This window comes from Acomys russatus, chromosome 22 (genome assembly GCF_903995435.1).
Source record: "Acomys russatus chromosome 22, mAcoRus1.1, whole genome shotgun sequence".
Classification (NCBI taxonomy): domain Eukaryota; kingdom Metazoa; phylum Chordata; class Mammalia; order Rodentia; family Muridae; genus Acomys; species Acomys russatus.
The window spans coordinates 10,400,655-10,417,373 of record NC_067158.1 but is presented as its reverse complement, the minus strand read 5'-3'; the positions used below and the strand labels follow the sequence as shown (position 1 = coordinate 10,417,373).

The window sequence follows — 16,719 nt, the reverse complement described above, 5'->3', positions numbered from 1 at the left end:
GGGAGGACCTGACTCAAACATACAGATGAACAGATAGAAAACAGTAGGAAACAAGCAAAAAGTCCGGAAGTCCAGCTGTTTGGCCAGGCCCTCTGCTCAGGGTACTGAGAGGTGAAAATCAAGGCATCACTCAGGATGTCGCCTTTAGAAGTCCCTGGGGAAGAGCCCTCTTACCAGCTTACTGCCTCGGCTGTGGCAGAGCTTGACCCTTAGGCTTAGGCTGTGGGGTGGGGTCCCCACTGCCACGCTGCTCTTGCAGGGCCTCTTAATCACACTGCCCATCTTCAAGAAGGCAACAGAACTGGGCTGGCCTCAAACTCACAGAGATCCACCTGCCTCTGCCTCCAGGTTTCTGAGATTATTGGCATATGCCACCACATACCCATCTCTTGCTTAACATCTTAAAACATCCGCAGAGATTCATGTCTTATGTTAAAATATATTCCATGTTTATTTTTCTATTAAAACTTCCCTACCCAAATTTTTTTTTTTCTTTTTAAATGATGCCCTTGGCAGATGCACCACATATATTCTGTGGCTTCAAGTGTCCTGGTCAGTAGCATCTAGCCCAACCAAGGAATCCAGCACTAGATGGTTTCTAAGGCCTCAGATCCCAGCCAGACTGGAAGAGTCCAGCTGGACAGGAGCAGGTAATGGAGGAGGCTCGTTTTAACATCAAACCTTTGATCTGATCAAGCCATGGCCCGAAAGATGGGGCCAGGCCCGTGGCTCCCATAACCACACATCTTTTCCTTCAATCTATCCCCCAATAAATAGCATAAAACCCAACCTCTGAAGCTCCAGAGTGCTGTGGACAGATGTAGTAGCCATGCTTTCTTTGCCAGACTGCTGCAAGCTGCCTATGAGGGCAGACACAGATTTCCAGGGTTGCAGAGAAGGGCTCTAATGGTTTCTCCTTGCCCGGTAGATCCTGGCTCTGCATCTTCAGCCTGGGGCTGTGAGCTCCTCCTACCCCTCATGGGTATGATGGAACCTTCACTTTGCCCACTGGGCTAGCTGGTCTGTCCATCCCACTGTCCTGTAGTGGAGGCTGGGAAGGGTCCATCCCAGAGTGCAGAATCCCCACTGGGGTAGTTAGTCATCTGAGTAGTGGTTCCCTGCAGGGAACAAGGAAGAGCAGGGAGAGAGGTATCAGGAGGGGCTTAGGGGATTAGCCCAGGACCCCACCTGACCCCTGATGCTCACCCAGGACATTGAACTTGCACAGTGGGCAGGTCTGTTGTAGCATCAGCCAGGGGTCCACACAGTCTCGGTGGAACTCATGCTTACACGGCAAGACCCGGAGCCACTACAGGGCAGAGGAGGGACACAGGCTCTAGGTGGGGGCTAGACCTGTGCCCTTCACCTGGACTGTGCACTGGGCCTTCCCCAGGTGTGCTCTTGGTGGCCATAGTAAGGATTGGAAGAAGGTCATAGTTGGAGACTAGTCTTTTGGGAGCAGGATCAGGGATGCTACAGGTCAGCTGGCTACAGGTGGCTCATCTTGCCCCAAGCACTAACCTGCTTGTTACAGAAGTTATCTAGACAAACAGCACAAGTCTCAGTGCTAGGCTCTGGAAGGCTGTGTGCTGCCCTGCTCAGCCGGCAGCGCCGGGTCTTGAGGGATGCTAGTCTCTGAACCACACGGCGTTTGAATAAGTCCCCCTGTGGGAAAAGGATGGCCACAGTGTTGCAGGCCCAAGGGCTGTGGGCATGAAGGCTTCCACAGTCTGGTTCCCACCTGGCCTCCGGGCTCCTGCTGGCTCTGTCTTGATGCCTGCCGCTGGGCCTGAACCACAAGGCCTGTGCACAAGAGCATGGCCACAAGCAAGATGGCGTTCCATAGCTGCTGCAGGGGCTTCTGGGGAGGGAGGCAGATGTCAGGGGCACTGAGGCTGTTCCGCATGTTTCCCCAGGAACACTGGTGGCAAGGCAGGTGATGTGTACCGAGGGCCTCTGTCTCTACAGTCTCCCCAGCGTCTGCCCCAGCTGCATGGAGAGCCACACTGTCCTGGTCTGTTCTCAGTCCCTACATACCCCCACTCACCTTCACCTCACCTGAAGGTCACACCTGAAGCTACAGAAGCAGCTGGTAAAGGTGCTTCTGTCCTATGATCATTTCTCTTCAACCACTGGCACACAGCACCCCCTGCCCCCAGGGACTTCACCGGCAATCTGACATCACGGTGCCCCCTCCCTCCTTCACTGCCTCCTCCCTTGTCCCTTCCCTTGCCATGTCCATGTCCTGCCACATTTCCCTGCTGACACCCACCCCACCATGGGCTCCCGAGCTCCTGTCCTGGGTCGTCCTCAAGGTCCTTTCACTAGTTGAGAATCAAGTCTGACAGGGTCATATCGTAGTCCCAGTCTCGCACATAGGTGCACCATTTCACACAGAGCTGAGACACACGGTGACTAATAAACACATTCACTTAAAAGCTCCCGGCTTTCCCAGTAGCTCTTTGTTACAGCATAGAGGGTGTGATGCCCTAAAAGTCCTATAAAAGCCTGGTAAAGTACTTTCCTAGCTCGGGGTTCTACTCCCACCACAGCAAGGGAGAGGAGCTGAAGTGATCAGACAACCACCGTAGACCAGGCTGGGGGTTGTGAAGGGCAGCAAAAGTAGCCCCTGCTTAGAATGAAAGCACTGTGGGTCATTTCTTAGAGGTGTCTATAACTTCCTCTTCCCCCACTAGTCACAAAGTGGTGGCACCTGTTCCAGGAAACCCTGGGCCCTAGCTTGGGCTCATGTACTTTTGCAATGAGGAAGGGTTTGTGCCTACCGTCAGCTTGTGGTGCGCCCCTACAGAATGACAGTAACTACCTGGTCCTTGGGCAGAGCCCGGGCTGGAGCTGCTGTGCAGTATCCTGTGCCACAACCATGACAGGTAGGCCAGTCAGCAAGGCTGGTTGGCGGCCATCAAGGCATGGCTGCTCTAACACCTGTGCTCTGGAACAGGCAGGCTGGAAGGCACAGGTAAGGCAGCCAGCCCGCTGTTCAGCACAGCTTCCTGATTCTCAGCTCAGGGTGGTAGGTGGGCCTGGGGTCCACTGTTTATCAGGACAACATCAGAGATGCCTAGCCAGTTATCATTTGGACATCTCGCCGGCCATGGCCATAGGACACTTGCACAGGCCACTCCCATCTTGGCTGGCAGTACCTCTGCAGCTGTTCAACTTTGTCCCCTGTCCCTGACAGCCTGTCCTAAACACTATACATTCTCACCCCCAGGCCACCAGGGTACTTTCCCAGCCTGCTCCTCTCCCAGATGTAACCTTCCCCCTGCCCTTCACCAAATGCTTCCCTTGCCCAGCGGCCCGTGTGGTCCATCCCAGGGGCAAAGTGAGTGTGCATGAGGGATCAGAAGACCCTTGGCCTGTGGTTGTTCAGCTAAGGGCTAGGAGCCAACGACTTAGCCTGCCTGACTTCAAACCGGCCAATGTCACAAACTACTGAAAACTGTGCACTAGGCCAACAGAACGTGTCTGCCTCACCTCAACTTATACAGACTGGGGTTCAAGACATGTTATGGGGCTGGGCATGGTGGCACAGCCTTTAATCCCAGCACTTGGGAGGCAGAGGCACATGAATCACTGTGAGTTCGAGGCTAGCCTGGCCTACAAGGCAAGTCCAGGACAGCCAGGGCTACACAGAGAAACCCTGTCTCGAAAAAACAAAAACAAACAAACAAAAGAACTGTTACGGACTGGACACCTTGAACCCCTGGAAGCCAAGCACTGGGAGACATAGACACAGAACACAGCCACAACTGTGAGGTGTCTCCACCATACAGGGTTGGAGCTCCTAACAGCACTGGGGAAGCCTGGCAAAGCTCAGCTATGATTGAGCAGATAAAGTGGGACTATAAGCAAAGGGAGCATTCCAACATTCCAAAGGAGGAAGGCAGGATGAACAGCCAAGGACTCATGTGGACAGAGACAAGGGGAACGAACACCAAGGGCCAATCACTGGCGAGACCCAGAGGCAGGAAGTCAGGGTATGTACGGGAGCTGGTGAATAGTCAGGTAGTCAGAACTCAGGGACAAGACTAGAAATACAGTCAGGGTGACGCTCTACAGCAGAACACTTGCTTAGCATGTACACGGTCCTGGGTGCTATGCCCAGTGGGGGTAAATGGGACAGTGAGAGATCTGTGAGGGCTACTGAGCTGAGGAGAACAGGAAGACAGACACCAGAATCACCACTGCCCAGCAGTCACCACTGCCCACGACCCTAGGCCAAGCTCAGCGTCTACCAGGACATGCCACTAAGTAGTCAGCTCCAAGCTACCCAGGGCATGATTGGCCCCACCGGAGCCTCTATTCCTAGGAGCCATGGGCGCCTACCTGCTCTTGGGCCTGACCGCCTCCCAGGCACACCAAGTCCTGCCATCCTCCATAGCTGTCCTTGGAGAGGCCACAGGTGGTCCACAGTGTCAGCTTCCACTCGATGTTGGCTGAAAGGGACTCTCCACTGGTGATCTCAGCAGTAGCCTGGGTCCTCCTGGGAGGAGGAATCATGGTGGGGGGTTGGGGTGGGGGGTAGGCAGACAGAAGAGCCCTTGGGAAGGGAGGCCCAGATTCATCTACCTGGCTCTGAAGTAGACACCCCAGGATAGTGTTTCGGTTGGCCTTTCTTGGCTACTGTGTTTTCCCCAGCCAGGCCGAGGAACAGCCTGTCAACCAGGCATCCAGATTCTTCATGCTGGCCTAGTCCCCTCCGCCCTTTCCCAGGTCTTGCTTCCTCCTCCCCACCCACTCCCCCATTTCCAACACCCCCACCCCACCCCCACACAGAGTAGTTTAAGGGCCAACACGTAAGGGCCTTCTCCAGAGACACCCTCCTCCCCTAGAGCCCACTGGAGAGCCGGAGACCCACAGCACTCTGGCACCACAGCACCCACAACAAACCCGACTCACTGCAGAAGCGCCTCCAGTAACTTGGTGACATTGGAAGAATAATGGAGAACAATCACTGGCCTCAGCAGAAGCTGCGATACGTCCAACTGCAGGAGACAGGGAGGTCGTCAGCAGGCTTGGGTCCCCCGTTCCCTCACCCTGCTCACCCTCACAGCCCACCCCAGTTTACCTCTCGGACCACACTATGGTTTAAGATGAGGAGAAGCAAGGCAGAGGCTCCCAGGAAGAGGGCTCGGCGCATCTGCAAGGGAAGACAGAAGGTCAGAGGCTACCACACACCTGCCTTACCTGTGGCCCCAGCTCTCAGGAGCATGACCCCTGGATAGACTAGCTATAAGCTCCCTAAAGTCAAACCAAAGCTAAAAGATGGTTTTAGAGGCTGAAGAAATATGCCAGCCAAAGGTAACACCAGATGGTTGTCGACTAAGGCAATATTTTATTATGAAACATGGATTACAACATTTTAGAGATGTCAACTTTACTAATTTTGTTTTTTTCTTGTTTGTTTGTTTGTTTGTTTCCGAGACAGGGTTTCTCTGTGTAGCCTTGGCTGTCCTGGACTCCCATTGTAGGCCAGGCTGGCCTCGAACTCACAGGGTGCGCCACCACCACCAGGCAACTTTATTAATTTTGTATACCATAGTTACATTGATTTTAAGAAATTTTTTGATTTTAAGAAATTTGCACATTTTGTCGTGTGTGAGAAACTTCTACTCCTCCCATTCTGTAGGGTCCCAAAAACCTTGTCATTTGCCCTAGGCCTTGCAAAGCAGTCCTCTCCAGCCTGGCTGACTCCTGTCGTATCTTCTGAGACCAGGTCCACTTTCCCCAGTAAACCTTCCACCTCCTCCCACTTCCGCATCACACTGCTTTGATGCACCCATATTAGGGTCGGTGGCCCACTCAGGCACAGGGCTTCTCTGGAAAGCTCCTCATAGGCCACCTGGTAGCCCAGCTCTAGCAGATGTTCCTCTCCTCTCTCCCTTTCCCTCCAAACACCCTTTGCACCTGCTGGACCAGGGCCTTGGGATATGCCTTCCGGCTGCTGCCTTGATTCTCCTGCTGGAACTGGGCGGCCTGCTCTTTGCCCACATATGCCACTGCAATCCAGCCATCCTCGGGTATCTCTTGCTCAGCATCCACGACGTCCATCTGTGTAACGAGCAGCCATGAGAAGAGAGAGGCAAAGGGGATGGAAGCGGCAGCCAGGGTCTGCCACATAGGACACAAGGTCAGGGTATAGAAACGAATTTGGAAGGGGCACGTGGAGCTCAGGTTTGCGGAAAGCCTGAATGCTGGGGAGCTGCATTCTGGGCTGTCGGGGGCTTGATTCGGGATGAAGACGGATTCTGTGGAGCGGGACCTATGCAAGGGTCACGGCAAGTTTAGGCAGGGCTGCTCTCACCAGCAGCAGGCGGCCGCCCAGCAGTGGCTCGGGGCCGGCGTCGGGACCAATCCTGACGCCCTCCAAAATCAGGGCGTCCTGCCGCGGCAGCTTCACGTCCACCCGCACTGCGCGGGCCCCGCCTCGCCCCTCCCCGGCCGCCGGCTCGCTGCCGTCCGCCGCGGCTCCCGGCCCCGCCAGGCCCAGCCACAGAGGCAGCAGGGGCAGCAGCAGCAGCAGCGGCGACGGCGGCGATGGAGGGGGTGGCGGCGACGACGGCGACCTCAGCGCGGGGCGATCGGCAGAGCCCATGTTCCGACCGGAAAGCTGGCGAGGACGTCGGCTCGGGTCCCGGGCGCGGGGAGAACGGAGAAAGGGAGGCCGCGCCGGACGGGGCGGGGCGCGGCACCGGGAGGGGTGGGGCCTCGTCCGGAGGGGGCGGGGCGCCGGGAGGGTGAGCTGGGTGCTTGGCAGCTCCAAGCGCCCCCTGGTGGTCCCTGAGAACACTAGTGCAAGCAACTAGGGGAGCTGAGATGAGGCCGATTCCGGACCCCGGGAGGCCCTAGAAAGCTCGCCAGGTTGTCAGTAGAGACAGATGCCCGGTGGGTCGCAGGACTGGAGAAATGTAGGAACGAGAGAGGTGTAGGGGCCTGGGCTGATTGACCTACGGTGTGGCCAAGATTACGTCATACCCTCCTCCGAGTCCGCGTTTCTTTATAGGATCTAACAGCACGTGGCAGACAGAGGATCAGAAAGGAAAAGCAGATGGGAGCTGGAGGCCATGCATGGTCTTAAAGGTGCAGGGAGAAGGACCGGGTGCACGAGGCTGGGCAAAGCACGCAGAGCCATAGTGGGACAGAGAGCTGGACTGTCCTCGTCTGTAAAATGGGCCCGATCTAAATTTACACTGCCTCACGTCCAACTCGATCTCCAGTGCTTACAGAAATGTGAAGATTCCACTTTTGTCCTAAAATTTGTCCTTTATCCCGAAGTTTGTGGTTGCTGGAAGCTGGCACAATCTGAAACCTGAGCCTTTTACAAATTGTACCCTGATAAAAGGGCAAAGATCAGATGAGTGCAACACTCCCCCCACCCACCCCGTTTTCTAATAAAATATTAAAGCCTACAGAAAACAGAAACCTGTTAGGCACCAGTATTCAATGACCAAATTATTTCTAAAGAAGACAGAGATGTAGAGAAAAAGTTGATGGGCCCTGCAAAGAGAGAATAACCGGCCAGCACTTATATACACTTGGTCTGTCAGAGGAGTGTTGGGTGGGCCGTGTGTGCAGAGCCAGGAAGAGATAGTATGGTAGACTCTGATAAATTGCTACAAAGTCAGGTAACCACTGGGAAAAGAAATAAAATTGGACCCCTACTGCCCATTGTATAGAGGAATCCAATTCATGTGAATTAAACACCAAAACATGAAAAGTAAAACTTTAACATTATAAATGAAGAAACAAGATTTTGATTATTTTGAGGTCATGGGAGGTTTTGTTTTGTTTTGTTTTGTTTTATGTGACAGAAAAAACTATATGATAATGGGCATGCTGTAATCCCAGCACTTGGCAGGGGGATCATGAGGCCAGCCTAGGTTACACAGTGAGACCCTGTTTCAGGAAAAAATAAAATACAACAACATGGTGAGGGCAACAGTGGGAGAGACAACTCGCTGCTCTTTCAGAGGATCTGGCTTTGATTCCCAACATTCACAAGGACTGCTGGTTCTCGACTGCCTGTGTGACTCCAGTCCCAGGGGATCTGTCGCCCTTGCCGGGATTCAGACCCAGGACAAGCTGCTGAGGTGCCTGTTTAACCTGGCCTCCAGGTTCTTCCAGCATCCCTCAGTCCCTACCTATTACAGGGCATGGCTGGCATGCCCTGCTCTCCACTCTGAACTTTCCAGCCCAGGGGCTGGGATTCCTCTCCCTATATAATCCAGATACTTTGGTCTCTCCCTGCCCCCCCCCCCACTCCCTCCCTCTTTCTCCCTTTCCCCCTCTCCGTATGTATGCATGCCAACAACACTGATAGGCACAAAATAAAAAATTTAAAGTTCTTAAATATAAAATCCGGTTGGTAGCGGGGATAACAATTGAGTTGTAATCTGAATAAATTAATAAAATAAAAAATTAATTAATTAAAATTTTAAAATCTGGTTGGTAAGCTGGCTTAATGGGTAAAGCCTGATGATCCGATGGCCTGAGACTCACATGACAGAAGGAGAGAACCGACTCCACACATACGTTGGCACTCCCACACCCATGTTTTCACACATATTTCCACATCTGTGCCACGACACAGGTGATCCCCTTACACACAAAGCAAATATAAATGTGTGCTGGATAGTTTTAAGTCAACTTGACACAAACTGGAGTATTTTGGGACTGGGACACAAGCTGGGAACCACAGTTAAGAAAATGCTTCCCGGCCGGGTGTGCTTTAATCCCAGCACTCCGGACTCAGAGGCAGGCGGATTACTGTGAGTTCGAGGCCAGCCTGGTCTACGGAGCAAGTCCAGGACAGCCAAGGCTACACACAGACAAACCCTGTCTTGAAAAACCAAAAAGAAAGAAGAAGAAGAAGAAGAAGTAGAGAGAGAGAGAGAGAGAGAGAGAGAGAGAGAGAGAGAGAGAGAAAGAAAGAAAGAAAATGCTTCCAAGCCAGGGAGTAATGGCCACAGAGACAGCCCGTGCCATCAATCCCAGCATTTGGGAGACAAAGGCGTGCAGATCTCTGAGTTCAAGGCCAGCCTGGTCTCCAGAGCAAGTCTAGGACAACCAGGGCTAGGAAGAGAAACTCTATCTCACCCCGACCCAAATGCTGTAGGCAAGCCTGTAGGACATTTTCTTAATTAGTGGTTGGTGAGGGAGAGCGAAACCCATTGTGAATGGGTGCCATCCCTGAACTTGTAATCCTGGGTACTATAAGAAAGCAGGGGGGCTGGAGAGATGGCTCAGCGGTTAAGAGCCTTGGATGTTTTTCCAGAGGACCTGGGTTCAATTCCCAGCACCCATGTGGCAGCTCACAACTCTCTGGACCCCAAGTTCCAGTGGGTCGGCTCTCTCACACAGACATAAATGCGGGCCAGATACCAGATGTACTTAAAAATAGGAAAGAAAGAAGGCTAGGCAAGCCCTGGGGAGCAAATCAGTAAGCAGCACCCCTCCATGGCCTCTGCCTCCAGGTTCCTGCCCAGGCTTCCTTCAATGATGGACTGCAGTGTGGAAGTGTAAGCCTTTCCTCCTCATGTTGCCCTTGGTCATGGCGTTTATCACAGCAACACTAGCCCTAATTAGGACAAAAATATTAATAAATAAATAAATAATGTATCATGATAAAGTGAGACTAGCAAGCTAAAGTGAGCCTACAGTGTAGGCATCCAGCCTGGAGATTGGTCCTAGACACTGATGTAAATGCCTGGTGGCCACTGGGACCTCCCTACAACCCCAGCCCCTGGAGCGCAAGGCAGAGAACCCCTTGAGCTAGCTAGCTTGGGTTCAAGTGAAAGACCTACCGAAGGGGGCTGGAGAGATGGCTCAGAGGTTAAGAGCACTGACTGCTCTTCCAAAGGTCCTGAGTTCAATTCCCAGCACCCATGTGGTGACTCACAACCATCTATAATGTAATCTGATGCCCTCTTCCGGCCTGCGGGTGTACATGCAGGCAGAGCACTGTGTACGTAATAATAAATAAATAAATCTTAAAAAAAGAAAAAGACCTACCTAAATATATAAGTGGAGATCCAGGTAGGAAGACATCTTCCTATGGACTCTTCACATATGTGTTCCCCAACAAGCTCATGTACCTACATACGTGATCAGGAAAACCCCTCTGTGAACATGCATGCAAATAAATAAAATGATAGGAACATAAGCCCCAACTGGAAGAAGACGTTTGTAAGTGAATCACTCATTCCCAGAATACGTAATGCACAGATAAGAGAACAAGACACCAATAAGGATCAGACGACACAGGGGCAAGAATGGTCAATAATGCGAAAAGCTCACTGAGGATGGAGTCATAGGCAGAGCATGTGCTCAACACACACAAGGTCCTGGATTCAATCCTCAGTGGTGTGGGGGTGCTGAAAAGTAAAATTGTGGTGCACGCCTTTAATCCCAGCACTCAGGAGGCAGAGGCAGGCAGACTGCTGTGAATTCAAAGCCAGTCTGGTCTACAAAGAGAGTTCCAGGACAGTCAAGGCTACACAGAGACACCCTATCTCGAAAAACCAAAAATAAAAAATAAAAATAAAAGAAAGAAAGAAAGAAAGAAAAGTAAAATTAATTACTTTGGGGTGCTATTTTGAGACGGGATTTCTCTATGTCACCCTGGCTGTCCTTGAACTCACTCTGTAGACCAGGCTGGCCTTGAACTCAGAGGTCTGTCTGCCTCTGTTTCCTGAGTGCTGGGGTTAAAGGTGTGTGCCATCACTGCTGGGAAAAATCAATTAAGTCCTGAGAGAGATTACCTGGAGCCTGACAATGTCAGGCGCTGTTAGCGATGCAGTGTCTCCTAATCCAGCTGAGGAGTTAGGGGTTAGCAGCTTTCCTGTGCTGCTGAGGTACAGCCACACTAGAAAACTATTTCCAGCCAGGCAATGGTGGCACACGCCTTTAATCCCAGCACTTGGGAGGCAGAGGCAGGTGAATCTCTGTGAGTTCGAGGCCAGCCTGGTCTACAAAGTGAGTCCAGGACAGCTAACGCTACACAGAGAAACCCTGTCTCGAAAAACAAAACAAACAAACAAACAAAAAAATGAAAAACAACAACCAAAAAACAAAAAACAAACAAAAAAACCCACCACCAACAAAGCTATTTCTATCAAAGGAAACTGGAAATATACCTTTTTTAAAAAAGGTATTCTAGTCCTAACTGTATAGTCTAGATTAATGATTCTCCACACAGACAGAGTATCAATGTTATTTGAAAAATCCACCCCAAAAATCTCCTGGCCCCTAAGCCGTACTTTACATTAGTGTCCGTACTGCCTGTTATAAAAGGTTTAGTTGGTTGTAAAAGGTTTCCCAGCCTGATAATTCTCAGGTACGGTCTTGGCTGAGAACCATCGCACTGTGAACAGGGTGGCACTGTGCAAGACTGCAAATAACCCAACTTGTTATGACTAGAACAGGAGATGAATAACGAATCTTTCATACGTAGATTATCATACAACAGACAGAAATGCTTTGCAGCCCTAATGATTCTGTTTGTTTGTTTTTGTTGTTGTTGTTTTTGTTTGTTTGTTTGCTTTTGTTTTCAAGACAGGGTCTCTCTGTGTAGCCTTGACTGTCCTGGATTCGCTTTGTAGACCAGGCTGGCCTGGAACTCACAGCGATCCACCTGCCTCTGCCTCCCTCAGTGCTGGGATTACAGGCGTGCGCCACTGCACCCAGCTAGCACAGATGATTCTTGCAGGATGATGAGTACAAAAGGCAACTTCTTTTTTTTTTTTTTTTTTTGGTTTTTTGAGACAGGGTTTCTCTGTGTAGCCTTGGCCATCCTGGACTCACTTTGTAGACCAGGCTGGCCTCGAACTCACAGCGATCCGCCTGCCTCTGCCTCCCGAGTGCTGGGATTAAAAGGCAACTTCTTAAGAACAAGACCAACAATAAGCTCATTGGGCTGCCCAAGATCAGCACGCAAAGGTCAGTCTGTATTTACATACCAGCAAGGGACAATTTTAGAAAGAAATTAAAGCAGTAACCTTACTTGTAGTAATATCATGCAAAATAATGAAATTCCTTTGGGTAATACAAACAAGGAGGTAAAGGACATATGCACTGAAAACTACATGCATGAGAAGACCAAACAGGGCCTGGAAAGATGGCTCAGCGGTTAAGAGCACTGACTGCTCTTCCAAAGGTCCTGAGTTCAATTCCCAGCAACCACATGATGGCTCACAACCATCTGTAATGTGATTTAATGCCCTTTTCTGGTCTGCAAGTGTACGTGCAGGCAAAGCACTGTATCCATAATAAATAAATAAATAAATCTTTTTTAAAAAGACGATGGAACAAACAAACAAACAAACAAAGGCATCTGCACCAACAGATTAGCAGAATTAATATTAATAAAGCACTGCTGCTACCCGAAGCAACGGAAAGATCCAGTGCAATCCCCGCCACAACTGTAATGACCTTCAGTGAATTCTTGTAGAATTATAAGGGCCCCAAATAGCCAGAACGTATAGAAATAGAAGAATCAATATGTGCACTAAGAAGTCCAGCAGTCAAATGATGTGGTGCTTGCTCACATAATGACAGGGGATGGAGAGCTGGCTCAGCGCTTGTGTGCACTAGCTCCAGCATAGAACTTGAGTTTGGCTCTCAGCACCCACACCGGGCAGCTCACAATCACCAGCTTCCAGCTCTAGGGGAATCCAACAACCTCTTCTGGACTCCAAGGTCACTGGCACTCATATATGAACCCATATCCTCCCACACACATATACACAGAATTAATAATCAAAAAGTCTTAAAGATACCTAGAGTGAGCCAGTGAGCAAAGGATAGAATTGTAGAATCAAGAGTCCAGATATAAATCATGCTTACATCCATGGAGTTGGTTTTTTGTTTTGGTTTGGTTTGGTTTGGTTTTTTTTTTTTGGTTTTTGGTTTTGTTTTGGGGTTTTTTGTTTTGTTTGTTTAGTTTTTTGTTTGTTTTTGGTTTTGTTTTGTTTTTTTGAGACAAGGTCTCTCGGTGTGGCCTTGGTTGTCCTGAATCTCACTTTGTAGACCAGGCTGGCCTTGAACTCACAGAGATCCTCCTGCCCCTGCCTCCTAAATGCTGGGGTTAAAACTGTGTGACACCATACCTGGCTTTTTTTTCTTTTTAGATTTCTTTTTATTTTATCTTTTGCCTGTATGTATGTCTATGCACTATGAGCATGCAGTACCTGCAGAGGCCAGAGAATCCTCTGGAGCTGGAGTTACAGATATAATTGGCCACGTGTGTGCTGGAAATTGGACCCGGGTCCTCTGGAAGAGCATCCTGCACTCTTATCCTCTGAACCATCTCTCCAGGATCCACCGAACAAGCCGAGGTGGCAAGATCATTCAGTGAAAGAAGGAACCTGCCGAATAATGAAGCTAACTAGCATCATATGCAGAAATGAACTAAAGATGGATCCTGAGCAGAAATGCACAATGGCGTGGTCACTATGGAGACTAGTGTGACAGTTCCTCAAAAACTGGAAAATGGTACATGCTAGTGAAGGTATGGGGAACTTTGAATCCTTGTCCATTGCCAGCAATTTTCCAAAAAGTTAACCATAGGCTGGTGCCGTTCCCCAAGACCAGCTCCGGGCACAGTGAAGAGGAGAGAAGAGAGGTGGATCCGCGAGAGTGAGAATTGAGCAGGCGGTGAACAGCTGGGTAAGGGAAACTAACTGTTGGTTGAACAACTAGATAGGAGAAGTGATTGTTGAGGAGAGGTTGAGGAATGGAGGAAAAAGAAATACTCAGAGACCCAGGCATGTGCGATATAAGTTGAAGGTCTTAAAGTCCAGGAGAATTTTTTCTGTCTCCGTCTCTGTCTGGCTTGTTGTCTGTCTGTCCAACTAACTAACTCCATGGGCCAACCCCAGTATTTTATTGAAATGAAGTTCATTTTTTTTTCATTACAGATTACATCATGAATCTTTTTTTTTTTAATTTATTTTATCATGTATACAATGTTCTGCCTGTATGTCTGCCTTCAGGCCAGAAGAGGGCATCAGATCTCATTATAGATGGTTGTGAGCTGCCCTGTTGTTGCTGGGAATTGAACTCAGGGCCTCTGCAAAAGCAGTCAGTGCTCTTAACCTCCGAGCTATCTCTCCAGCACTACATCATGAATCTTTTTCCATTGTTATAATCACTATGGCAATCAAAAATCAACAGAGTAACAATGAAATACAAAAAGTTCTGTAGCTGGGCATGGTGGTGCACGCCTTTAATCCCAACGCTCGGGAGGCAGAGGCAGGAGGACCGCTGTGAGTTCGAGGCCAGCCTAGTCTACAAAGTGAGTCCAGGACGGCCAGGGCTACCCAGAAAAACCCTGTCTCGAAAAACCAAAAACAAACAAACAAACAAACAAACCAAAAACAAAACCAGGAAATTCAGTGACGTTTAGGAACTATAATGCTGTCCAATCATCACCTACGTCTAGTTCCAAAACCTTCGCTATCCATTTGGCAGTCATTTTCCTCCCCAGCCTCCCAGCCACCAGGCAGCTCGCTCTGTCTGTGGGGCTCACTTCTGGGTCATATAAATGGGATCACACAGGTGCGACATCTATGTCTGGCTTATAGAGTCATGTTTTCAAGGTTCATCCTTTGTATGGCTAAATGACATTCCATTTTCTCTGTATAACTGATTGTTTACCACATCATGTGTTTGGGGACGTTTGGATTGTTTCTGACTCCTGGTATAATGCTTCTTTGAACGCCCATATACAAATATTTAAGTCCTTGATTTCAGTTCTTTTTGTATATACTTAGGAGTAGTGTGTGCATATATGCATATGTGTGTGCAGGTGTGTGTGCAGGTGTGTGTGCAGATGTGTGTGCAGGTGTGTGTGCAGGTGTGTGTGCAGGTCAGAGAAGTGGACGCTAGGATGTTGTCTTAGTTTCTTTTCTAGTATGTGATAAAACACCATGACCAAAACAACTTACAGAAGGAAGAAGGTTTTTTTCGTTTGTTTTTCAAGACAGGGTTTCTCTGTGTAGCCCTGGATGTCCTGGACTTGCTTTGTTGACCAAGCTGGCCTGGAACTCACAGAGATCCTCCTGCCTCAGCCTCCAGAGTGTTGGGATTAAAGGTGTGTGCCACCACACCCAGCCCCTGAATTTCCTGTTTTAAAAAGGCTAATTTTATGTGTTGTGAATTTCACCTCAGTTTAGAAAGAAAACAGTCCATCACTACAACTGAACAACATTTTATAGAGTTGTGATCATTTATAGCAAAGCTATGAAGAAAAGTAGAGAGACAGACATTAGGTCACCAGAGTGGGTCAGGGTTAGGAATCTATCCTGGAATCTAGTTAGGGCCTAATGCATGCCAGCTAAGCAGGTGAACACTGGGCCACACTCCACTTTCAAATCACACCAGTACTTAATAATAATAATAATAATACAACTATTATTTTGGTTTTTCAAGACAGGATTTTTCTACGTATTCCTGGATAACCTGGAACTCTCTGTAGACCAGACTGGCCTCAAACTCAGCCTACTTCTGCCTTCCAGGTGCTGGGATTAAAGGTGTCCACCACCACTGCTGGCTTATCGTTATTATTATTACTACCACCATCACCACTACTACTACTGTTGAAACAGGGTCTTGCTATGTGGGCCAAATTAGACTTGAACTTCTGTTTTTGTTTGAGTTTTGATTTTTCAAGACAGGGTTTCTCTGTGTAGCCTTGGCTGTCCTGGACTCGCTTTGTAGAACAGGCTGGCTTGGAACTCACAGCGATCCGCCTGCCTCTGCCTCCTGAGTGCTGGGATTAAAGACATGCGCCACCACTGCCTGGCTCTGGTGGCGCACACCTTTAATCCCAGCACTCAGGAGGCAGAGGCAGGTGAATCATTGTGAGTTCGAGGCCAGACAGGTCTACAAAGCAAATCCAGGACAGCCAAGGCTACACAGAGAAACCTTGTCTTGAAAAACAAAACAAAAAAACCAAAAAAAAGAAAAAAGAAAGCTCAGTAGGTAAGTAAAGGTGCTGTGTAGTCTGTCTTCCCATCAAGCAGCCCCTGTTTATCCTGAAAGACAAAGATTAAGACTATCATCCTGTGGTGCACACCTTTAATCCCAGCGCTCAGGAGGCAGAGGCAGTGGATCACTGAGTTCGAGGCCAGCCTGCTCTACAAAGTGAGTCCAGAACAGCCAAGGCTACACAGAGAAACTGTGCCTCAGCAAAACAAAACAAAACAAGAGCACTGACTGCTCTTCCAGAGGTCCTGAATTCAATGCCCAGCAACCATATCGTGGCTCACAACCATCTATAATGGGATGTGATGCCCTCTTCTGGCCTGCAGGCATACATGCAGACAGGCCACTGTATACATAATAATAAATAAATAAATCTTAAAAAAATATATATCATTGCAGCACAGGACACTCATAGGGCCTCACAGAGACCAAATAGCCAACCAGGGAGCCTGCATGGGACCGACCTAGGTCCTCTGCACATGTGTTACAGTTGTGTAGCTTGGGCTTCTTGTGGGCCTCCTAACAGTGGGAGCAGGGGCTGTCTCTGACTCTGTTGCTTGCTTTGGGACCCTTTCCTTATCTGGCCTTAATAGGAGAAGCTAAGATTTATTTATTTATTTATTTATTACTATGTATACAGTTCTCTGCCTGTAAATATATTTGCAGGCCAGAGGAGGGCATCAGATCACATTACAGATAGTTGTGAGCCACCAT

General features: G+C 49.3%; 1 protein-coding gene across 3 annotated transcripts; it reads right to left on the bottom strand.

Moving 5' to 3' along the window:
- Window positions 1-877: 877 nt before the first annotated feature.
- On the bottom strand, window positions 878-6,701 carry Rnf215 (ring finger protein 215). Of its 3 annotated transcripts, XM_051165193.1 has the most exons (9): window positions 6,326-6,701; window positions 5,929-6,072; window positions 5,090-5,161; window positions 4,921-5,006; window positions 4,348-4,504; window positions 1,742-1,861; window positions 1,522-1,665; window positions 1,207-1,309; window positions 878-1,118 (listed from the first exon to the last, which is right to left on the bottom strand). In XM_051165193.1, exons 1-9 carry the CDS (start codon window positions 6,614-6,616, stop codon window positions 1,096-1,098), a joined length of 1,140 nt encoding a protein of 379 aa, XP_051021150.1. In that variant the 5' UTR covers window positions 6,617-6,701; the 3' UTR covers window positions 878-1,095. The 3 variants fall into 3 exon arrangements, with proteins under 3 accessions (XP_051021150.1, XP_051021151.1, XP_051021152.1); XM_051165194.1 differs by lacking the exon at window positions 1,742-1,861; XM_051165195.1 differs by lacking the exon at window positions 4,348-4,504 and having other exon boundaries at window positions 1,522-1,861.
- Window positions 6,702-16,719: the final 10,018 nt, after the last annotated feature.

Coding starts and splice junctions, on each gene's coding strand:
- Rnf215 (XM_051165193.1), bottom strand. CDS start 6,616: ATGGGCTCTGCCGATCGCCCCGCGCTGAGGTCGCCGTCGTCGCCGCCA. Junction 1,666..1,741: donor AGCAGGAGCCCGGAGGCCAG/GTGGGAACCAGA, acceptor CTTTTCCCACAG/GGGGACTTATTCAAACGCCG. Junction 1,310..1,521: donor ATAACTTCTGTAACAAGCAG/GTTAGTGCTTGG, acceptor TCTGCCCTGTAG/TGGCTCCGGGTCTTGCCGTG.